The 24,658-nt window shown below is 40.0% G+C and overlaps 1 protein-coding gene across 1 annotated transcript; it reads left to right on the top strand.

Moving 5' to 3' along the window:
* The first annotated feature begins 1,959 nt into the window (after window positions 1-1,959).
* On the top strand, window positions 1,960-23,919 carry LOC126203280 (protein adenylyltransferase SelO-like). The gene is made up of 7 exons (XM_049937536.1): window positions 1,960-2,563; window positions 2,635-2,765; window positions 2,956-3,161; window positions 3,269-3,526; window positions 16,233-16,354; window positions 16,439-16,695; window positions 23,582-23,919. Exons 1-7 carry the CDS (start codon window positions 2,169-2,171, stop codon window positions 23,818-23,820), a joined length of 1,608 nt encoding a protein of 535 aa, XP_049793493.1. The 5' UTR covers window positions 1,960-2,168; the 3' UTR covers window positions 23,821-23,919.
* Window positions 23,920-24,658: the final 739 nt, after the last annotated feature.

Genomic DNA, 24,658 nt, shown 5'->3' with positions numbered 1-24,658 from the left:
TACAGACTTCTAGTAGGAGACAATCATTAGATTTACTTCTGGTATACAATACTTTTTTTTACAGATAACTTATTACATAATGTAATGCCACACTGTTCACACATATCTCACTACCAGTCAGTACACACACACACACACACACACACACACACACTGGTGATCTCTGGACCATTTTCTGTACCGCAACTTCCCATTTGCTATCTTGAAATACGTTCGAAGTTGCCTTCCTGACACTATGTTATTTATGTAAACTCTGCAATTTTTAGTATTTCAAAACAGTTGTTGTGTGCTCGACAGAAATAATCAGTAAGAAGCAAAAGTAAACAGCAGTCCGCTAATGTTCTGGGCTACTTAAAATGGCGCCCACTCTGGTTTCAAAACAATGTAGAGCGGAAGTCTGTAGTGCCACCTCTCTTCTTTTCTTTATCTCCATGGGCAATACCGTAGACAGCATCATTGAGGTCATTGAAGCGAGCAATTTCGAACTGCAATAGGGCGGCGAGCGCAAAGGACGTATGAACAGCTGTTACTTAAAGATAAACAAGCGTAAGAACTGGGAATAAACTGATGCAACTACGTTACCTTTAGAGTTCTGACATAATGGTCAATGCATGCATTGTGTTTGGCTATAATTTTTCGTAGAGCAAACGGGAGATACAAGGAAAGGAACTTACCGAAATGCAAACATAACTAGAAACATCTTTTAATTTGTACTGTATGTAAGCCTGAATATTTACATTAATGTTTATCATTTCCGATATATTGATGGTATTAAAATAGTTTGTGTATATTTTAAGGTAGCTTAATGGTGTGCGTTTAAGCGGTTTTGATCAACTTCGACTTTTCTTTGAGTACGTAGTATGTTCGTTATGGAAGTGCTCCTATAAGTAGAATGTGTTACTTGTCGTTGATAACAAGTATTTTTATCCATTTGAGTGTTCTTAGGAGGATTACAGTCTGCTTCAAACTTGCTGCTCTTCTCATAACACGTTTCTACATTGTATGCGTTAAACTCAACCAGTGCGCAAAAATTTGTTCAACTGCAGAAATTCTTTAAACCACCTCGTTAAGCTTACAACGCCATTTCATTTTAGAAAATTGTGTTAGTACCATATACAAACTGCTTGACGACGCAACCATACCTGACCAAACGTCAGGCTTCAGTAAAAGCTACGTCTTTGGCAGTCTAGTAATGTATGTCTGTGATATATTTTGTCTGCTGCTGTAGCTTAACCAAGGAGGTATTTTAACCTCCTTAGTCGTAGCGCAAAGTTATACCATGTTGTTTATATAGGTCGTTGATTTTTTTATATTTTGTTGTTGCCTGATAAATATTTTGTACCTTTCTGAAAATTTTTAGTTCTTTGCAAATGTGTGATACACGTTCCCAATAAAGGCTCATATTTTCTTAACGCCATATGTACTTCGAAGGTCGCCTACTGGAAACCTTTGCAACTGAGCATTTATTCAGTAAATAATTCTATAAAATGATTAACTAGTGCGGAAGTAATTTAGAAAAAGCAAAGAGGAAATGTCTTCTATCACTCAGCAATCACATTAACTTTTCGTAGATTTTGTTAAGCCTCAAAAATGACCCGCCCAGTTGACAACCGTAGATGCAATAAAGAGGTTCAGCAATCAAATGCACTGTTTAGCAGTAATGTGATGAGCCATGTTCGCGTCAAAACGGACTTATTAATGCTGAAGACGCTGTCGACAACATGTATCACAGAGCTCCTCATTGCTCCACTCCAAACGTTCTACGTTAGTTCCCTGTCGCCTTCGACCATAGATATATTTATGGTCGAAGGTGTCGCCTGATCCTTTACCCTGAAGATATTTTAAATTTTGTAGAGTATCTTCGTAAATCATTTCACAATTCCCCCAGGTTTGTTCTAACAGGCATGATCGACTTCAGTTGTCTTGTTTACGGTTATATTATCTCTGCTCCTCCATCATCTTTGGTGCTGCTGTAACAACTAACATGGAATTGTTTGTGCTGTCATATGGTTGTGATAGACTAAATTGATTGTAATTTTTAAGCGCGGGTCAGAGCCGCCCTTTCAGTTCATAGTACTGTGACCACTGCGTCAGTTATGCTACGAACTTGTGACTGTCAAACCCTCATTTTTAAAATTTGAATTTTGTAGCACTTTACGTACACTACCATGAATGTGTTCAGAGAGACGGTTCGGTCTACCCTCAAAAGGAGCTTAAGCGAATGGTCGTTCTCTCCCAGCACATTAAGCCAACTTCCTCTCGATGAAACGAGAGAAAACTATATCCGCAGGAATATACGAGGTGCGCTGTTTTCACAAGTGTTACCAACTCCATTGGAAACCGAGGTGAAGTTAGTGGCATATTCGAGAGATGTGCTGACTCAAATTCTTGACATGGATCCGGAAATAACAGAGACCCAAGATTTCGTCGATTTCGTGGCTGGCAATAAGATTCTTGATAGTTCAGTGACTCTTGCCCATAGGTACGGTGGCCATCAGTTTGGCGTCTGGAACGGACAGCTGGGAGATGGGAGAGTAATTTTATTGGGAGAATATATCAACAGGTGAAATGCTTGTTCGGTTGGTTGAATTAAGTTAGTGTCGTATTTAATGTTAATCTAGTTACGATTTTCAGTCTAGGTCAGCGTTGGGAACTGCAGCTGAAAGGTGCAGGGAAAACACCGTATTCACGGGACGACGATGGACGAGCTGTGCTACGTTCTTCTATCAGAGAATTCCTCTGCTCGGAAGCAATGTTCTATTTAGGTCGTTATATTTTGTTATTATTATTATTATTATTATTATAAGTATTAACAAAGATAAATGCAATTATTTATCCATTATAGTGCCTAGAGGTTTGCAACATTTATGTTCAGGCTGTGTAGAAAATCACTTGATACACAGATGTTACTGTAGCAAACAAAAAGTAACAGCCTGAAACTTGTGAAACTTTCAGGTATTCCAACATGCAGAACAGCTGCAATAGTTGCCAGCCAAGATCTTGTGATGAGAGACGAATTTTACAAAGGCACACCTAAAGCAGAAAGGGCGGCAGTTGTGCTGAGGGTAGCCCCATCTTGGTTCCGATTTGGCTCATTGGAGCTTCTAGCAAAGAATGGTGAACTAACCACCCTTCGAATACTTCTAGAGTACATTGTTCAGGTGAAATATTCATCTTTGTATTTACAATTATTTCTGCAAAAATAAATAGTGTATCCTTCCTGGCATGAAAAGAAATATCTGATGAAATAATATTTTTCCAACTCCAGGAACATTTCACAAGACTGAAGGATGCAAAGAATAAATATGTGCTATTGTTCAGTGAAATCATGCACAAAACTGTAGATCTTGTAGTACAGTGGCATGCAGTTGGATTTGCACATGGAGTACTGAATACTGATAACATGAGTCTCCTCAGCATCACCGTTGACTATGGCCCATTTGGCTTTGTAGAGGCTTATGACTCACAATTTGTACCAAATACATCAGACAAAAACAAAAGATACGCATTTGATAAGCAGCTTGAAGTAAGTAGGTACATAGCCACAAATGCTTTATATTTTTGGCTTAGCCTGTATTTGCTACAATTAATAGTAAAAAAGTAAGATGTATGTTCATGCAAGTTCGAGTGAGATAACAGAAACAAAAGTGTGGGTGTAACATTATTTAGAGATTTTTGTACGCAACTTCACCCATCAGGTCAGTGGTTTGTCAGGGTAATGCAGCAACAGCCACTTGTTTGTGTGTGTGTGTGTGTGTGTGTGTGTGTGTGTGTGTGTGTGTGTGTGTGTGTGTGTGTGTGTGTGTGTATTTAACACCTTGTAACACAGCAACTAATTACTGTACGAGTTTCAAACTTGGTAGTTTAATGTTCAGAGTATGGGGTGCACGATTTACATGCATCACAGCACCACTGTCCAGTTCCAACTATGGCCACCAGGTGCCATGATCAGTTATCATGATTCATAGTCTCCCACACCTGACCATTCGCAGTGCACTTGCCGACTTGTCAACATGAGCTTGGTGAAACTGTATCATCAAGACAACAGTAAACTTTGTGAATATCGCTGGTTGAAAGAATTATGGAAGAGTCCTCTTTCTCCATCTGCTGTGCACTGCATGATGAAGTGGTTCGAATCAACTAGAGAACTGGGTGTCGCTCCTGGAAGAGGCTGACAACTGGTTGCACCACAGATGGGCAGCGAAATTGCTGTTGCTATGCCAGAAAATGCTGTGCGCAATTCCCAATTGTCAGGAAGTGTGCATGCTGTGTCATGACTGTTGAACATCCCGTGGTCCACTGTACGGAAGGTGCTAGAAACCACTGTCAAATGGTATGCATACAAGATCCATATCATACAGGGGCTTGCACCACAGGACGCACAAGGACATGTTGACTTTGCTCTCCACTTTCTTGCAAGGATTGAAGTTGATGAGGGCTGGCCCTGGAGCATCGTATGGACAGACGAAGCTCATTTTTCTCTGACGGATGAGGTGAACAGACAGAATTGCCAAATGATGGGATATTCACAGCCAGTCACTGTGATGAAAATCTTCTGTATGGTGAACGTGTCACCGTATGGTGTGGCTTCATGACTACGTTCATCGTTGGTCCATTCTGTTTTGCACAGGTTGGTGGTCAAGGACCGAAGACGTGCAGTGTGACTGGCCAGCGTTACTGTGATATGCTTCGCCAGGATGTCATATCAGCCGTACAGGTGAAAGATTCATTGAACTCAACAGTTTTCATGCAAGATGGGATTCCTGCGCAAATCGTTAGTGAAGTTCACCTGCTTCTCTGAAACACATATGGAAATGATCAAATTATTAGCCAATCATTTCCAAGTGCTTGGCTGGCACAATCACCTGATTTCACTCCCTGTGATTTCTGGTTGTGGGGCTACCTGAAAGACAGGGTTTACCAGGGAACATTCACACGTGCTGATTTGAAACACAGCATATCAAGAGGTAGCCAGCATACGTACGGACATGCTTCGTTCTGCAGTTCAGAATACAATCCTGCACTTTAAGACTCTTCTGGACACTGATGAGTGCCATATTGAGCCCCTTTTGTGGCAGTAATGTTACCAGTATGTAATGGTATGATGTGCCATATCAGCACATTAAAAGTGTTTCAATTTAATTGAGTCTGCATTATTTCTCTTCCCCATGTCCTTGACGTTAATGCTACCAAGTTTGATCCTCATATGGTAATTAGCTTCCGTGTTATAATGTGTTAAATAGAGAAAGTTTAATTATAACCACCCAATATAAAAGATGATATGATATGTTGCTATTCACCACATTGATGAGGTCTTCGTCAGTGAATGTGCACACTAGAAAGTAGATTATTCAATAAGGACAGTTACAAAGTTATTCATACATTCATAGCAAAAAAATTCTTTGAAGTTGAAGCAGGTATTATTTGAAATTCCTTTTAAAAGTGGTTTTGTTTTCTTTGAGATCCTGCAGATCATTAGATAAATGATCAAAGATTTTTATAGGTCCTCCGTATCATTGCTATTACATTCTCCCCACATATATACACTGAATCCTCAACTGTTCTCTTTTTCTCACTTATACTAAACTGCTCAAAAAAAATTACCACTGTCATGGCTTGCATAAATTGTTTTTCTGGTGGAAAACCATTTTCTCATTGCTCTTAGTAGAGAGCACTGTTTCTCCAATTGTTTGCCATATCACATTGGCAAGGTACCCAACAAATTCCAGCCCGCCACAATAACAAATTGTCCTTAACCCATCCCAAAAGGACTGCAATGTAAGATATTGGGCAGAAAACCATTTTAACCTGAAATTTCCTTAGGATTCTGGCCATTTTCTATAAAATTTGGCAACAAAGGATAGAAATACCAGGGATTTTGTGACATCTCTCTCTTCTCTGTCCAGTTCCTAAGTTTTTGCTTTCATTGATCATGTCCTGTTTATCAGTTGAGTAGCCTGTTCATTTTGTCTCAGCACTTTGCCAAGCTGTCTAGATCCCAGACTGAATGAGTCCCTTGTGCAAATGTTTTAAGCACACTAGTGGTCTGCAATGGGTGATGTAAACTGGAAAATGGTAAACACAATTCGGTATATGTTGGATTATGATAAACTGAGTGCTCCAGACAGCCATCATTTTTTCATCTAACCAAAACATCCATTGTGGACTGAGCATTAATGTGAATGGAGCTGAGGTTACATAAAAACCATAAATTTTCTCCATGAGGCACACTGTGGAAGTATAGTTGACACCATTATAAATTGTTCAAAAATTGATGTCCATCTGAAATTTACACACATCAAAAAACGTTTTGCATCACCCCGGTTGATAGACATTGACTGTGGATATTGTAATACAGACACAGTTCCTTTTACTGTTTAGAGATGTCACTAAACCCACCCAAAGATGTAAACAACCATGCATGAGCAGCACCTATGAGACGGAGGAGGTCTGACAGCTGATCAGTTCCAGTCATTCCACCAGGAAGGAGGTACATGGCTCGTGTTGTCTGTAGGTCAACCATGCCTAAATGATCGATGCTGTGGTTCAATCCCGTCTGCATTCTTACTTTGTGCCAGGAAGGGCTCTCAACAAGAAAAGTGTCCAGGCGTCTCGGAGTGAACCAAAGCGACGTTGTTTGGACATGGGCGAGATACAGAGAGGCAGGAGCTGTCGATGACATGCCTCACTCAGGCTGCCCAAGGGCTACTACTGCAATGGATTAGCACTACCTACGGATTATGGCTCAGAGGAAACCTGACAGCAACACCACCTTGTTGAATGATGCTTTTCGTGCAGTCACAGGACGTCGTGTTACGGCTCTAACTTTGCTCAATAGGCTGCATGATGCACAACTTCACTCTCGACGTCCATGGCGAGGTCCACCTTTACAACCGTGACACCATGCAGTGTGATACAGATGGGCCCAACAACATGCTGAATTTACCACTCAGGATTGACATCACGTTCTCTTCACTGATGAGTGTCGCATATACCTTCAACAACCAGACAGTTGTCGGAGATGTGTTTGGAGGTCAAGTGTGTGCAGCATGTGGTGGAGGTTCCCTGCTGTTTTGGGGTGGTGTTATGTGAGGCCAACGTATGCCACTGGTGGTCACGGAAGGCACCGTAACACCTGTACGATACATGAATGCCATCCTCTGACCGATAGTGCAACCATATTGGTGAGGCATACGTCTTCATGGACAACAATTTGTACCCCCATCATGCACATCTTATGACACACCATCCACTCTGAGGGATCTACACCAAATCGCCATTGAGGAGTGGGACAATCTGGACCAACAGTGCCTCGATGAACTTTTGGATAGTGTGCGACGACGAATATGGGCATGCATCAATGCAAGAGGACATGCTACTGGGTATTAGAGGTACTGGCGTGTACAGCAATCTGGATCACCACCTCTGAAAGTCTCACTGTATGGTGTTACAACATGCAATGTGTGGCTTTTGTGAGCAATAAAAAGGGCAGAAATGATATTTATGTTGATCTCTCTTCCAGTTTTATGTACAGGTTCTGGAACTCTCAGAATCGAGGAGATGCAAAACATTTTTGATGTTCGTATTACCAATTACTGTCAAGTACTCTGTGGTAAGGACCTTTGTTGGAAGTGATGTTACATCAAAGCTTCCTAAATGGTCTGAACTACCTAGAAGGATAGCCCCCAACCTATTAATAAAGTTGATGGAGTTACATGTTTGACATGAAAATCTGCACACCAGTGACCTTAATAAGGAAACAGTATGTTTGGCTAGATCATAATATGCAGAAACACCAATATTGCTTTCTATTGGCCATAAAGATAAACCTATTTTATGAATTTTTGAAATATTGTTTAGTCTGATTGGCAACCACATGTGCCTCTTGATGGTCTGTTGAGGTAACAAGGAAGAATCCGTGAGTGCAGAAGTTTCCTGTTGCACATGCCCTCCAGGGTCATAATTAGGCTTCCTATAGGTGGAGTCACTTAACACACTATGCAACTTGTCCATATACAGACTAAGAGGTAACAGTTCATTTGCATTACCTTTATTGCCCTTCAGCATCACTCTGTTAGGTTCCTCTTAGAGGTTAAGTTGCTGGAAAGAGGAGGAGCCATATGACACCTTTGTTTGGCTGCTGAGAAGAAATAAAAAGGGTAACATGCCAGGTGTTTTTGAAAGCTCCTCTTCTACATTTTTGGAAAACAACAAGATCATTGTCCCCATCAATGTCTTTTACTATTTCTGTGCTCTTCCGTATATCACTCAGTGTCAAGCGACCACAGGTATCCATGTGTGTAATCATTCTCTTTTATGGAGTCATCCTAGGGTAAGAGAACTGACCAGAAGGAAGCTGCAAAAATGTATGCTCGGCAAGGCAAACTGGACGCTGTTATCAGGTTTAAACATGGAGGTGATGATAACTGTGAAAAAAACTAGTATTACCTGTGAGACTATTGGGACTTGAAGTTGAAAGTATTTTCCGTCTTTTATCACAGTGGTGCCACTTCAGGAGTTACTAAGATTTTTAAGTGCACTCTGTCAGTACATAAGATAAGCGCATTTTACATTTTGAGAAGTAACTCCAGTTGTATCATAAGAGAAAGCAAGTAGTGCTTTAGGAGAGAATATTGTGAGTAGCAACTATCCTTTTCATAATATTCCATTCCGGATTTTCCATTGTTTGAAGATGGAAAAAACTGGACTCATGTCAGAACTTAGGAGCACAAGTGTTCAGCTGCTAATGAGAGTTTTGAGTAATATTAGAACTAACTGAAGTATTTAGGAATGGTGTCCCTGCCAGAAAACTTACAGGAATCATGAGAGCTCCCAACTGAAGTTCGATGTTCCAGACAGGAAAAATAAAGTGAAGAGGACAAAAAAACAATATTTTTGTCAATAATGATTTATAAAACTTCCACATTAAGAGCTGGACTTTCTTCCTCAAGCTAGATCTAAGACAGCCATGGACCAGTCAAAATATTAGGTTACTTCTGTCTTGAAAGTCCTCTTCTGTTGGGCCGAAGAAATATATAATGTGGTGATAAATATCCTGTTTTGCAGTAGGTACAACTGCCCCCTTCCTCCCCTTTTCAAATGTGCTGAAGACACAGTTAAAACTTGTAGTACAGTTCCCACCAGATGTACTGGGATACTTAGGCATGAATTACCTTGTACCCATCAGACTTCAATATTGCAGGACGCTTTTAAACATGGTAGGATACAAAAAATACTCTTCCTCAAAGTTCATTTTCAAAACATATGCTTTCTGCAGTTATAAGGAAGAAAAATCATTTTGTTACTCAACAATACAACTAGGACAGGCTTCTACTCAATACATAGAGAAGGCATTGAGCAGTGGACAGACACAGCTAAAGAAGACTACTTCAGATGTGAAAATCCATTATTATAAAATGATAGATTGCTACTCACTATATAGAGGAGACATTGAGTCACAGGCAGGCACAATGAAAAGACTGGTATACGTAAAGCTTTCAGCCAAGAGGCCTTCTTTTGAAGTAGAAAACACACACACACACGACCAGCCTGTAGCTAGTGTGTGTGTGAGTTGTGCTTGTTTGAATGTGTGTGTTTTTTTTCTGTTTCAGAAGGCCTTTTGGCCAAAAGCTTAATGTATAGCAGTATTTTTGTTGTGCCTGTCTGTGATTCATTGTCTCCTCTTATGGTGAATACCAGTCTATCATTTATATTGTCATTATTCCATCCTGCACTTTCCATTGTTTGATTTTGCATACAAATTCATATATGCACAACTCAAACACATGTACAGAGTGAGGTGGTGCGGTGGTTAGCACACTGGACTCATATTTGGAAGGACAACAGTTCAAACTCACTTCTGGCCACCCAGATTTAGGTTTTCCATGATTTCCCTAAATTGCTCCAGATAAATCCCGGGATAGTTCCTTTGAAAGGGCATGAATGATTTCCTTCCCCATCGTTGACACAATTTGAGCTTGTGTTCCATCTCTAATGACCTTGATATTGACGGAATGTTAAACCCAATCCTCCTCCCCTTCAGACACCTGTGACCACTGTCGTCTCCAGCTGCCAAGTTCTGACATGAGTCCAATCTTTTCCATCTTCAAACAGTGGAAAATCCAGTATGGAATATTATGAAAAGGATAGTTGCTACTCACAATATAGTGGAGATGCTGAGTTACAGGTAGGCCAATAAAAATACTGTTGGAAAGTAAGCTTTCAGCCAACAAGGCCTTTGTCTAAAATAGACAAAAAAACACACGACCACAGTCTCTGGCAGTCGCCATAGACTCTGGTCACATGTGTGTGTGTGTGTGTGAGAGAGAGAGAGAGAGAGAGTTGAGTTTGCATTCAGAATAATGCCAGTCAAGATATGTAACTAAAAGAAAGAAAAAGAAAGAGAGAGAGAGATCACCTCAAAGAGATTATGTTCCAGTGGGCAGTATAAATTCAATAGCTCTACACACACCTTATAATAAGTAACAATCAAAACATGGTGCTACTCATATTTCCATCAAAGAAAAAAGTCAAGGGACAATGACTCACTTCTCAGAGAATTTTTGTTGAGAGGAAATATGTTCTAAACATATATAAAGTTAATACAAAAATATTCCGCTTCAAAATAAAAACTTCGTGACATTGTGTCTTTACTTATGTCATCATCATATACACTAGTGTATATAACTGAACAGTTTAATAAAGTTGCTTAATTCAAAATATTATGTTTTGAATGTAACAAAGTTAGTGTGTTAAAATATAATAATTCCTCAGCATGACCGTTATCTGACCTTAATGTGTAATGAATTTCAATCACATCTGCAAAACAGTTGTCTGTGCACCTTTCAGTTACCTACGAGTAGCAGTTTCCCAAGAAGTCAGTTGGCCTACACTAAGCTGTATATGCCCTGCCCACAAATGTTAGTTTAGGTGAAGATACTTAGCAACTGTAGTGTTTGTTATGATGGTATGAAGCATACACATTAAGTATTATATTAAGAAGTAGCAGCAGTGGTTTTATGACTGTTTAAATTTTTCCAGGGTGAGAAGCAGAAACTGTGGCCCAGTGTTGGCAGTTACCAGTGTTGGCAATGGCTGGAGCATGTGGTGTGCAACAGACACAAAGTGCACACTGGTGACGCCATAAAGTATTCTTGGTCTCTGTTTACACAGAACGCAGCCATCTTCTTACAAACACACACGCACACACGGCAGTAGTGCAGTTGGTCAAGACGTTGTCTCAAAATGCAATAATCTCAGTCATCAAGCTGCATTGCCAGTCATGAAGCTCTTCAGATCTTAATTCTATAGAGCATACTTAGAATGCATTGGGAAGACAAACTGCAGCCCATAAACTGCCTGCGATGACTCTTCGTAGGCCTCCATACAGCTTTTTCTCAGATAAGGGATTGACTGCCAATTGAGATCTTGCAGTGAGCAAACTACATCGCTGCAAATGTTTGGCAGCTCACAAATAAGATACCGTAGGAACTGTTTTGAAGCTAAAGAATCGCTCTTGGGTTTTGGCACTTTTTTAAAATTACATACCTTTGATTTCAAAATTATTTTCTTGGGGAAATGGCAAAATTACAAAGTGACAGATAGCTAGCCAGTATTAAGCTTCAGGAGGTGAAGTTCCAGTACCATCAATGGACACTTACTGCCTCTCCCTCCAGGTAGTCAGCCAACCTACTTCACCCCAGTCTCCTACTCGCGCCCATCTTCCCCTTTCCTCACTGCTCTTGGTACAATATTTGTCACTAAACATATTTCCCATTTCTCAAAAAATAGCAAGAATGTGAATATAACATTAGGACTGAAAACATTTTTTACAAAAATTTCAGAAGTTTAACATTAGTACAGAAAGGATCAGATCAATGGATACACACGTGAATCTACAGCCTGCCAGAGCACATTAGGTTTTTAGTTGAAAATGTGGTGGATCTTAAAGCAAAGAACTTTCTTTTAGACAACCCTCTATGTTATCTACACACATATTCTACAAACCCCTCTGTGAAATGTGTGGCAGAGGGTATTTGTCATTGTATCACATTTCTTCCCATTCATTCAGAGTGTAGTTTGAAAAGAACTGCTTAAATGGTTCTGTGCACATTATAATTAGTCTGATATTACATGTAAATTGAAGGTGGAGAGGAGGAGAAAGGAAAGAAAGAGGATCACTGCTGTCAGCTGCATTGGGACTTTTCCTTTCTCCCTATCTCCAACTTCAATTTACATATAATGTATCTCAGCTGTAGATTTTGTGTGGTGTATGTTCTTTCAGACATGTCCAAAAGAATAGACACCACACATTCGTATAATAGTGTAATATTGCTTTGTGACCACTATGGGAGAAATACATTGGTATGTCCTTACATTCCTCTCACAATACAGGTTCTTGGAGCTTAGTGAGTAGGCTTTCATGCAATAGTTCACATTCATTTTCAAGTGTATGCTAGTTCAGGTTTTTCATTTGGATGGCACTCCCCTACAAGTCAAACAAACCTTTTACCGTTCATGCTGTTTTTTTTTAAGTCTTGTGTTAGTTCTATGTTGTATGGGTCCCATGCACTTGAGCAATATTCTAGGATGGATTGCAGAAGTGTTTTGTAAATAGTATCCTGTGTTAACTGATTGCATTATCACAGTCTTTTACCTGTGAACTGAAATAAGTCACCCGTGTTATTTATGTTGAGCCTATGTGAACACTCAATTTCATATCCTCACAAATTTTTATGCCAAGGTGTTTGCATGAGTTGTCGGATTGCAGTTGCAGTTGACTCACTGATCACTGATATTTTATGAAGGGGGGGGGGGGGGGGGGAGAGAACAAAAAAAACATTGCCGTGGGTAGAGATTGTGTAGTATGCATTTCTGCTGCTAGGCGTGTATAGAACAGTTCATTGCCGGTTCTGTGTCATCTGTGTTGTCAACCTGGCTTGTTCTATTTATCTGCAGGGTTTGTTTTTGTTAGTGCTGCTTTGTTCTTGTTTCATTTTTGTTTAAGTGAACAACATGCATGTGTGCAATTTTGTTTCCTACTCTGTAAAAATGCTGCTGAAACTGTTTTTAATGTTGAAAGCAGCTTACCAAGATGATGCTACAGGAAAAGCTCAAGTGTACAAGTGGTTTGCTCGATTTAAAAATGGCAAATCATTCTGGACATCCACCAACTGCCCAAATGAACGAAAACAATCAAAAAATTTGAAAGCTTCTGCTCACAGACCGTTGACAAACTACTGATCAACTGTCAGAGATTGCACAACAGTGTTCATCGAAAACTACCCAATTTGTGGCAGACAGTAGACTGATTCTTCCACCACAACAACACACCTGCACGCTCTCTCTCTCTCTCTCTCTCTCTCTCTCTCTCTCTCTCTCTCTCTCTCTCTCACACACACACACACACACACACACACACACACACACACACACAGAGTCATATGTTACACAGTTTTTGGCTAAAATGGCATGGTTCCTGTACCCCGTGCACCTTACTTGCCTGACCTGGCTCTGTGCGACTTGTGACTTTTTCTTATTTCCTCGCAAGAAAAGGGGCTGAAAGAACACAGATTTGACAACATTGAGGAAGTCGAGGAAAAAAATGAGGCAGGAGCTGTCAGCCCCTCCTAAATATGACTAAAAAAATGTTTTGCACAGTGGAAGCACTGGTGGGACAAATGTATTTTTGTAATGGAGAATCTTTTGAAGTGGATAAGGCTTTTTTGTAAACAGTTTGAAAATATGTAGCTTTTAAAAAAATAATTCCAGTTGTTCCCCACATAGTCATAGGGCAACACATCTTTGTTTCATGAACTTCATTGAAGGTACACAGAAACTATTAAAATGGTTGTTTGGATTATTTTGTAATATTGGCACTAAAATACAGTAATATTTAGTAATTTCATTGTATTGCACTTAAATAAAATGTACATCTTTGGCTGGTTTCCATGTTCCACGAACCCTTGTAACCAAGAAACTTCACTAATGTAATGTAATGTAATGTAATGGTTACTTCACTGCTGCTTGTCAAATTTGCCTTTTTCCAAGGTACATAATTAAATATTCATTAGCCACAGTTATTGTTGCATGGTGTAAATACACTCCTGGAAATGGAAAAAAGAACACATTGACACCGGTGTGTCAGACCCACCATACTTGCTCCGGACACTGCGAGAGGGCTGTACAAGCAATGATCACACGCACGGCACAGCGGAAACACCAGGAACCGCGGTGTTGGCCGTCGAATGGCGCTAGCTGCGCAGCATTTGTGCACCGCCGCCGTCAGTGTCAGCCAGTTTGCCGTGGCATACGGAGCTCCATCGCAGTCTTTAACACTGGTAGCATGCCGCGACAGCGTGGACGTGAACCGTATGTGCAGTTGACGGACTTTGAGCGAGGGCGTATAGTGGGCATGCGGGAGGCCGGGTGGACGTACCGCCGAATTGCTCAACACGTGGGGCGTGAGGTCTCCACAGTACATCGATGTTGTCGCCAGTGGTCGGCGGAAGGTGCACGTGCCCGTCGACCTGGGACCGGACCGCAGCGACACACGGATGCACGCCAAGACCGTAGGATCCTACGCAGTGCCGTAGGGGACCACACCGCCACTTCCCAGCAAATTAGGGACACTGTTGCTCCTGGGGTATCGGCGAGGACCATTCGCAACCGTCTCCATGAAGCTGCGCTACGGTCCCGCACACCGTTAGGCCGTCTTCCGCTCACGCCCCAACATCGTGCAGCCCGCCTCCAGTGGTGTCGCGACAGGCGTGAATGGAGGGACGAATGGAGACGTGTCGTCTTCAGCGATGAGAGTCGCTTCTGCCTTGGTGCCAATGATGGTCGTATGCGTGTTTGGCGCCGTGCAGGTGAGCGCCACAATCAGGATTGCATACGACCGAGGCACACAGGGCCAACACGCGGCATCATGGTGTGGGGAGCGATCTCCTACACTGGCCGTACACCACTGGTGATCGTCGAGGGGACACTGAATAGTGCACGGTACATCCAAACCGTCATCGAACCCATCGTTCTACCATTCCTAGACCGGCAAGGGAACTTGCTGTTCCAACAGGACAATGCACGTCCGCATGTATCCTGTGCCACCCAACGTGCTCTAGAAGGTGTAAGTCAACTACCCTGGCCAGCAAGATCTCCGGATCTGTCCCCCATTGAGCATGTTTGGGACTGGATGAAGCGTCATCTCACGCGGTCTGCACGTCCAGCACGAACGCTGGTCCAACTGAGGCGCCAGGTGGAAATGGCATGGCAAGCCGTTCCACAGGACTACATCCAGCATCTCCACGATCGTCTCCATGGGAGAATAGCAGCCTGCATTGCTGCGAAAGGTGGATATACACTGTACTAGTGCCGACATTGTGCATGCTCTGTTGCCTGTGTCTATGTGCCTGAGGTTCTGTCAGTGTGATCATGTGATGTATCTGACCCCAGGAATGTGTCAATAAAGTTTCCCCTTCCTGGTACAATGAATTCACGGTGTTCTTATTTCAATTTCCAGGAGTGTACATAGCCAGAAAACAACTATTCTCACTACCAGCCAGCTGTAGTACTACATTAATTACGTAGGGTTTCAAACAGCAGAAAGCCCAGTCTTGAATAACAACAGTATGGAAAGGATAGACTGCTACTTACCACTTAGTGGAGGCATTAAATTGCAGACTGGTACATTGAAAAAGAAAGCATTCTGTTTCATTATGCCAGTCTACGACTCACTTGTGTTGAGTAGCAAACTATCTTTTCCATGTTGTTACTTAGGATTTCCTCATAAATCTCTCATATTTGGAACATCTAATAGCAATTGCTGACTAAAGTTTACAGTTAATAGAATGAGTAAAAGTAACAACCACCTTATAATTTAGGCATTGAGTGGCCGACAGGCATATAAACAAGACTAAAAATTTGTCAAGCTTTCAGACAATGTACTTCTTGAGAGCTAATTAATAAAGAAAACATACATACAGTTTCGTTGGCACAGCAAACTACCTAACAAAAGTTCGGTAGACAATTCATAAAAAATACAGTATGTAGGGAACTACTAGTGGTCGATTACCATGGAATACAAAATATAAGTGGAATTAATAACTAAGAATAAAACAAACTATAACTAGCAGAATAAATTAGAATCGATAGAAATATACATTGCATGAATTTTGTAATATAAAAATGGCTGTAGAAATTACTAAAGAGAATAAGTTTTGTTTCTTCCTACACAGATTGTTGCATGGAATCTGGAAAAACTTGCATATGCTCTTTTTGCTATAGTTACTGAATATGAAAGGAGGCAAATTCTGGATCTTCTGAATCAACTGTCTGCATATGCAAACCACAGAGTCGGGTAAGAAGTTTTGAAATTTGATTTGAACCATGATTTTCCAACTCACTATTGGAAGTGTAATTCTGTGAACTTAAATTATTGCAGATGTGTGTTCGCAAAAAAGTTGGGGTTAAGAAGATATGATGATTCTGACAATGACTTACTGATGCTGCTCTTGCAAATGATGGAAGAAACTGGAGCAGATTTTACAATGACATTTAGGCAGTTTGGTGAGATCGAGTTAGCAGACATGACAGATCCCGCCAAGCTTGTAAACTTGTGGTCCTTACAGAGATTATCTAGTCATAATGCATATGAACGCTTCGTGGAACTTTACAAAAGAAGAGTAAGCCTCGATTATGGTAAGAAATGAAACATCGTGTGACGGCAGGAAAAGTAGATTGTTCACTTTCCACATCCTCATCTTAATCATTTACCAAACACAGGCCATGAAAACTGACCAATTTCCTTCCTTTTCTTATAGTCTGAGTGAGGTTCTCCTCCAGCTTATTCTACCAATGTAATTGTGGCGTACCAAGAGAGCAGACATTTCTGTTCTATTTCTAGTCACACAAATACACCAGAAGATTTCATTGTCAGTATACCTTCAAATGTATATAGTTTTTAGTAAACTTAAAATTTCCACATCCATGCCGACTGCTACCAAACTAGGATGCATTAATGCAAATTAAGGAGGAATGTGTTGGTAATACTAGTTGCAGCAGTGTCAGAATGCAAGGATAGTTGACATTTATCTGTACATATCCAAAATTCAGTTAGTTTTGTTCGATATCACTATTTTTCATAGATGTAATGGTGTCCTTAAGGACGATTGTTTACATGTGCCCATCCTACTGAGTTTAATTGAAATATTGATTACAACTCTGACAGTTTCATGGGGAAGAAGGTATGAGAGAGAAGTCATAAAGAGCGTTCCTGGTTAGAGTTTATGTAGTATTTCATGCCTCAGTTGAGTGGTAGGCAGTGAACCTGATTTCTGTTATTCAGAAGAAAATCACATTGATATAATGAATGTCCCTCACAATAATGAAAAAGTAGGAGAGCGGGGAGAGAACAGAGAAGATATTTCATGATGTTTATTATTTAAATGACGTAGCAGTACAGAAGAATTATGTTTCAAATATACAAACATGCCCACAGTAGACTCAGTATTTATACCTCTTGTAATCCAAATGGATTTATTGATAAGTCAGTTGAAAAGCTTGCACATATGTCTGGCGAGGTTGTTAGGTCCAGCACAGAATGACGTGTGCCAGCACCAGGTCACATGGGTAAACAACAGCAGTAGATTTAAGGACTGCTGCGGACTGTCTTGGCCTCACTTGTCTCAGCTCACTGATTTGTACCACATGCACTCTGGTAAACTTAATTACGACAACTTTGCCATATTTGGCTATTTTGTAACTTGTTATTCTTGGCCGTTGGCATTTGGTTGTCATGTACACATCTGTTTGCAAATATGGTGCAGTCTCCATTCTCTGTTTGAGCACACATTGTGCCTACTGTGAGTGCACTGACAACATGAGCATGTACCAAGACAGTGGTTCTTATTATACTGCTTCCCTGTCTGACATACCTGTAATTACAGTATTTTCCAAGTCTAACATTTGAGTAATTCAATAATCTCTATAGCACTTTAATTGGCAAGAGGTATCCACCTCTAGAAGACTTTATTTCCGTTTGGTTCAAGAAAAGTGAGGATACATTATTTTGAACCTTCCTGGCAGATTAAAACTATGTGCCCGACCGAGATTCGAACTCGGGACCTTTGCCTTTCGCGGGCAAGAGATTTCAGCAAGGTACAATATGTAAAATGAAATTACACAGAAATGGAGTGGTAGTAACAAGGATGAGAAGAGAAAGAAATAATGAGTTCAGGGCAATGGTAAAAGAGGTGCCCTTTCAGATGGATATAGAATGAGCATCGCTTAAGTGGCATGGACATGTAAAGAGAATGACCTGTAACAGAATACCAAGCAAAATTTGAATTGAAACAAGCAAAAGACTAAGAGGAAGGAAGAAAGAAAGAGATAGCTGCCTGAAAGGGGTGGAGAAGAGTATTCAGGGAAATATGTAGGTGGAACTGGAAGAAGGTAATGGTAGAGTTTTAGCAGGAGGATAGAGGAAAGTGGAGAAGTTTTAGAGCACTTGCCCGTGAAAGGCAAAGGTCCCGAGTTCGAATCTCGGTCGGGCACACAGTTTTAATCTGCCAGGAAGTTTCATATCAGCGCACACTTCGCTGCAGAGTGAGAATCTCATTCTGGATACATTATTTTCTTCGATATATTTGTCATAATTGGTGTTCAATAAAAATTGTGCTGTTGAAGAAGCAGCCATACAAAAGTACCCAGACAATTCATTGATAATACAGGGTTTCTCCTAGAACCATAGTCAGAGTGAGTCCCATAATCAGGAAATAAGCATTGGTTGCTGATGAGAGGTCCCATATCACCATCCTGGGCAAGGTCCTAGTGGTGATGGCTTGCTGTTGCCGAAGTGTCAGATGCGTATGTATGGATGACTGTGATTGCTGCTTTTATAGTGTACTTTCATGTTTATATTATTGTCAATAAATGTGAGAAAGGAAACCCAATGCAGAGTACATAGTTAACTTCTCCCAGATAACACCAAGAGGATTGCTGAGCTCCTGAGGGACAGATCACCATTGACAGTGTGCCCTTGTGACACTGTGGAGAGGTTTGAAATTTAAGCAAGGACAATGGTACAATGTCTGGTGATCAAGAAATGTAGGCCACTGCTTCTTCTCCCATTGTTGACCAAATACTGGCTATGAAAGAATCATGCGTTAATGATCACAGAAATGGAGGCAGATTTCTGCAATCGTACAAGCTGTGTTCTGAAAGTATCGGTAATTTTCAGTTTTTGGAAATAATTATATTTATTTGTCTGTGTTAACATTATCTCCTTCAAGGAATAACCATTAGGTGCTATACAATTATGCCACAGCTTCATCCAATCCCCGAAACTAGAGGTTTGAGATAGCACTAAGCTCTTTCAGTGATGTGCTTTTAATCTCATTTAAGGTTGTAAAATGAAAGCTTTATAAAACACTCTTTATTTTTGGAAGCTGAATGTCTGATGAATATGGAGGCCGGAGAATCAAAACAGTGTTCTTTTTCGTCAAAAATTCACAAATGAGAAATGAAGTGTGAGCAGGTGCATTATCATTTGTTTCAACAGAAATCCGAGCATTCTGAGAACCATAATGAGAACAAATGGGAAGAAATGAAGTGAGTCATTGGGAGATGGAGGTAAGCAGTAGCATTTCTGAGGAGCATTAAAAGCTTGGTGTGGGACAAAGATGTCCCACAGGAGACCAAGGGAATAATATATCCATCTTATTCTGTGTCTATTCTGACATATGCTTCTGAAAGCTGGAAATGAAGAAAGAGATTTCAGCAAGGTACAATATGTAAAATGAAATTACACAGAAATGGAGTGGTAATAACAAGGATGAGAAGAGAAAGAAATAATGAGTTCAGGGCAATGGTAAAAGAGGTGCCCTTTCAGATGGATATAGAATGAGCATCGCTTAAGTGGCATGGACATGTAAAGAGAATGACCTGTAACAGAATACCAAGCAAAATTTGAATTGAAACAAGCAAAAGACTAAGAGGAAGAAAGAAAGAGATAGCTGCTTGAAAAGGGCGGAGAAGAGTATTCAGGGAAATATGTAGGTGGAACTGGAAGAAGGTAATGGTAGAGTTTTAGCAGGAGGATAGAGGAAAGTGGAGAAGTTTATGTTCTAAAACAGACCTGCCCAGTGCCTGTAAACTTTTCATAATGAGGATGGTAATGCAGCTCTTTGAACTGCTCCACTCAAAAGCATAATCTGGAATAGGGTGCCATCATAAAATTCAGTTTTGGACAGTTTATTGCAAACAGAAATTTATCCAAAGTTGATGAAGATGTATAATGAGTCTACTCCCTTCGTCTGTGTCTGAATTCAAACATTGCCATATTTTGCTATAAGGGGTTCTACTGAAAGAAATTCCCAAAGTAGCAGCCACAGATAAGAACATTCACAGAGGGTGCTACATGGCAGAGGTAAATTAGGATTTAAAGATGTATAGTCCCTGATGCAGTGTGTATGCTGTAATAAATAGTATACATTTTCTACATGAGGAATTAATTGTGATGCAACTTTCTGCAAGAAGTGTGCCACATTTGTTGAATAGTGACCAAAACCAAATGCAAACTCAGACATCTCACTTGTGTTTAAACATTTTTAAAAAGAATAAAACTTATATTATGCACTGATACATTACTGTGGAGGAGATGTTGGTTGACCATTTCAAGCTAGAAATGAAACAGTATTCAAGGCAGTGGATTGGATGCCAGTGGATCTCAACTAAAACAGGTGAGGTCATATTTCATTTGATAGCAATGTTATGGCCAGTATTTTGTGGTATGCTGGAAGGATTGCTCTTATTGACTGCTTTGCAAAGGATAAAATAATAACCAGCAAACACTACAGAAATTTTCCAGAGAATGTAGATGATAAAATACTTGAGTGTAGAGTGGGATTCCAAGGGAAAGAAGGAAATAGATCTTGTTCCGTCATGATAATCCATCTGCCAGCAAAGATGTTTTGGTAATGGGATACTGAAAGATTGTAAGTATGGATTGTTGGAACATCGAATTCAGTCAATGGATTTGGCATGATTGAATTTACATATGTTTCCACATCTAAAGAAATTCATGGGTGGCAAATGTCAACAAACATGTTCTGTGATTAAGCAATCCAGGTGACCACCTCGAATACTTCAGGCATTCAGTAGTGGTATTCATACAACCAAGATAATTGCTTTCTTCTCTTATGTGCTGTGAGCAGAGGTACTTATGTTGGGTGGTTGCTATTTTCTGCTTCATGGTGGTATGGTTGCTTGTGGAGTATTGTTGTCAAGCATTGAATTGCCAAGTGATTTGCAGTGGCTAGCCTGTTCCCTGTTATGATCTACAATATGCAGGTGCAACTGCTGTCATCAATGTCTTGTGGTCCATGGCAGTTGACTCTGGTGGTAGCAGTTTTCCCTCATCAAAGTACTCACAGCAAGCACATTCATAGTGGCATGTGAAAAGCCCAGTTCCTGCATCACCTTGAAGATAGATTGTCACATACACTGGGCACCTACAATCTGGCCATTATGAAATGTGATTATATTTTCCACCTTGCCCATCCTGTGCTCTACTACCAGTGTCTCTACTTTCAGTACTACCGGTGCAAAATCTGGTAATGTTCCACTCAAGTGACCCATCAAACTGTCTATTCACTGTGGTGGCAGGAATGTTTGTACTCCATTGCAGCACTTATCTCTGTCAGTTGTTGATGAGTATGTATTAGCCATTATTTAGCCAAATTATTGCCCCCTCCATATTATGTTGCACCTTTTACCATATGTGCTTATTTTGTGTCTTTAACAGTGCAAGAATAAGTGTGATACTGATCACCTAATGTAACAAGCAGTAACCAGTACCAAAGTAATATTTCATATGTGGAAATGTATGTGTGTATATTTTAAAAGAATATAACAATGTGATTCAAAATTAGTCCTTTTGAGTGAACAGCTCAAACTTAAGACATGACAGAATAGTTGCATAGCAGCTCTTAAACACAAGGAGTGTCTAAAAATCTTAGTGAATGGAGCAGTCTGATTGGCAGAGTGTGTTTGAGACTGCATGCACACCATAAGACAAGAACTACCACAATGCAACACACATATTAAGTGAGCTTCATGGGAAAACATGTTATAGTACAATGAAGAAACACGAATCTTAAAAATAAAAGTGAAACATTGCAGTGCAGATGCATATGATGTTAGTCCAACTGTATTTAGAAGAAATGTGGAACAGAATCTGCCTTTTACAACTAGCTCAAAAGCTTTTGGGTAGCCTGTACTGTATCACCGACCATATTCACAATATGCCACATTGTCAGTCTCAATCAGCAAACATAACAATAAACATTTGAGCAGCAGTTGCTGAAACAAAGTCAGTAACTTTTCTGAGATCAAAATGAAATTCAAAAGACCATCCATTGAACAGTTATTAAATAACCTCTTAAAAAGGAAATCCAAGGTGTTGTGGCTCTTGTTTCTTTCTTTAATGAGCTTTGTTTAGTTCACAATTGGATGGAATTGCAAAATAAATTATGTTGACAATTCGTAAAAAATAAAGTTGTGTGTCCTATGCTACAAAAATTGTGCTTGGAAAGGTAAACATTCAATGTATAGTGGAAGTGTTGCATAGTAGATAGGTACCTTGACAAACTGCTACAGCACCCCAGTTGGGTTGAGGTGTTATGGTGAGTGGAGTGGGTGAGATGTACAAGGAAAAGGAGGGAAGAAAGCTACAAAAGGAAGAGAGAGGCAGGGGCTGCCAGAGATAGCTCTCCTTGGTGCAGTGAGCAGTAGTAGATTATTCCATACTGTAATGCATGGGCAAGGCTTGAAGGAAAAGGGCTTAGTGGGAGAGGACAGATTAAATGGAGTTAGAGGAGAACGTCTCTGGGAGAACAATGTGGTTGATGTTTCATAGACTCATATACTCACTGAATTCAAGTGAATTGACAGACTGAAGTAATGAGGAGAACATTAATTTTTTGGGAGAAGAAGGAAGGAAGGAAAGAAAAGCGATTAAAACAGGTACAGAGGTAGGTGAAGGGTAGGATCTAGTGGATTTTGAGGCAGAATATGTGTTGGCACAACAGTTCCCACCTGTCCAGTTTAAAGATGATGATGATGATGATCTGTATAGGCATATGGGGTAATGTGAGGTACAAAAACCACATAAAACTAACCATCAGAAAGGCAGGTGCCAGACCCAGATTCATTGGAAGAATCCTCAGGAAATGTAGTTAATCCGCAAAGGAAGTCAAGTACAAAATCTCGTTCTACTAATGTTTGAGTGGCCAAAAACAGATGGCTAATAAAGAGAATCTAGGGGAAATTAAATGACTAAATTGGAGTTCAGAACAAAATTTGACTGGGTCAGGTAAAAACCTGTTCATCTCTGATGTGCTTCACAGTTGCTTGCAGAGTATGTATGTAGATCTAGAAATTGTGTTGTTTCAAAATCTGTTGTCAATCTATAATATAGTTTATAAGTTTCATATTGCTCTTATCCACAAAGATCATGTTCATACTCATTTAAACATTCTCAACTGTTATTGTTGAGTTATTAAAGACCTCCAAATTATTTTCACAGGACTGACAGAAGATATGAGGAGAGATACAATTATGCGCACAAACCCTCGATATGTGCTGCGAAACTGGATGGCTCAAGCTGCTATTGAGAAGGCAGAGCAAGATGATTACAGTGAAGTGAGGGTATTGCATGAAATACTGAAAATGCCTTTCACCACTCAGGAAGCAGCAGAAATAAGAAATTATGCTGATCCCCCACCTCCTTCATCATACTACATTAAAGTCAGCTGCTCCAGCTAAACCAGTGCATAAAATTACTCTGATACATGTTTTTGTAAAAGAAAGATACTTTTACAGTTATTTCACACCCTTTTGAAAATATAGCATAATATTTTTTTATTCTGTTGTTTTATTTGAAATTTATAGTTCATAGCCAATATATATTACAGTAATGGAATATCTAGGATGAAATAATGACAGTACTCCATAATATTGTCATATATTACAGTAACAAGCTATAGTTTTCAGTTACACCATTTTTTTTTTTTTTTATATTCCACCTCAACCTCTTATCCTTATGCCAAATTAAGAAATAACCAATCAAAGGTACCACTTGCTAAAATGTGGCATTAAAGTTCATTGCTTTCCAAGTGAAAAACATTTTCAATATTTCAGTTGAGTATAGATAAAGTTTTCTTTTGATAAACACAATGTGATTGGAGACTTGACTTTTAAACATATGCCACTGAAGAGACTGGGCCTAGTTCCATGTTGTGACAGGTTTAGTTTATTTTACAGACTAGTAAATATTTTTAATTTAGGACACGCAAAGGTAAAGTGTGTACATCTAGGAAAATGAAGTAAAGATCTTTTGCCAGAGGTTGCAAAATTATTTCTGACTAACTGTAGGATATATTTATTTATTTATTAAGCCTTCCATTACTGTCCTATTTCCGAATATTAGCCCAACAGTAAGTTGAAACCTGAGCAGTTATTTCTAACAGTAGTTTGCCTTCTGCCAGATAATGGAAGGTGGAAACACAAGTGATGAGGTGTCATAGATAATTGAGAAGTTGGAGGAATAGAGACCCACACTTTGTTCCAAGGGGCAGCTGCCTCAGATGCCAGTCATCAGGCA

This window comes from Schistocerca nitens, chromosome 9 (genome assembly GCF_023898315.1).
Source record: "Schistocerca nitens isolate TAMUIC-IGC-003100 chromosome 9, iqSchNite1.1, whole genome shotgun sequence".
In the NCBI taxonomy this organism is placed as follows: domain Eukaryota; kingdom Metazoa; phylum Arthropoda; class Insecta; order Orthoptera; family Acrididae; genus Schistocerca; species Schistocerca nitens.
The sequence above is the reverse complement of the archived record's forward strand: the minus strand, read 5'-3'. Positions and strand labels throughout refer to the sequence as shown.

Excerpts from the sequence above, each read along its gene's own strand:
- LOC126203280 (XM_049937536.1), top strand. The coding sequence starts at position 2,169 with ATGAATGTGTTCAGAGAGACGGTTCGGTCTACCCTCAAAAGGAGCTTA. Across the intron at positions 3,162-3,268 it reads TTCTAGAGTACATTGTTCAG|GAACATTTCACAAGACTGAA; the intron begins GTGAAATATTCA and ends TTCCAACTCCAG. Across the intron at positions 16,355-16,438 it reads TATGCAAACCACAGAGTCGG|ATGTGTGTTCGCAAAAAAGT; the intron begins GTAAGAAGTTTT and ends AAATTATTGCAG.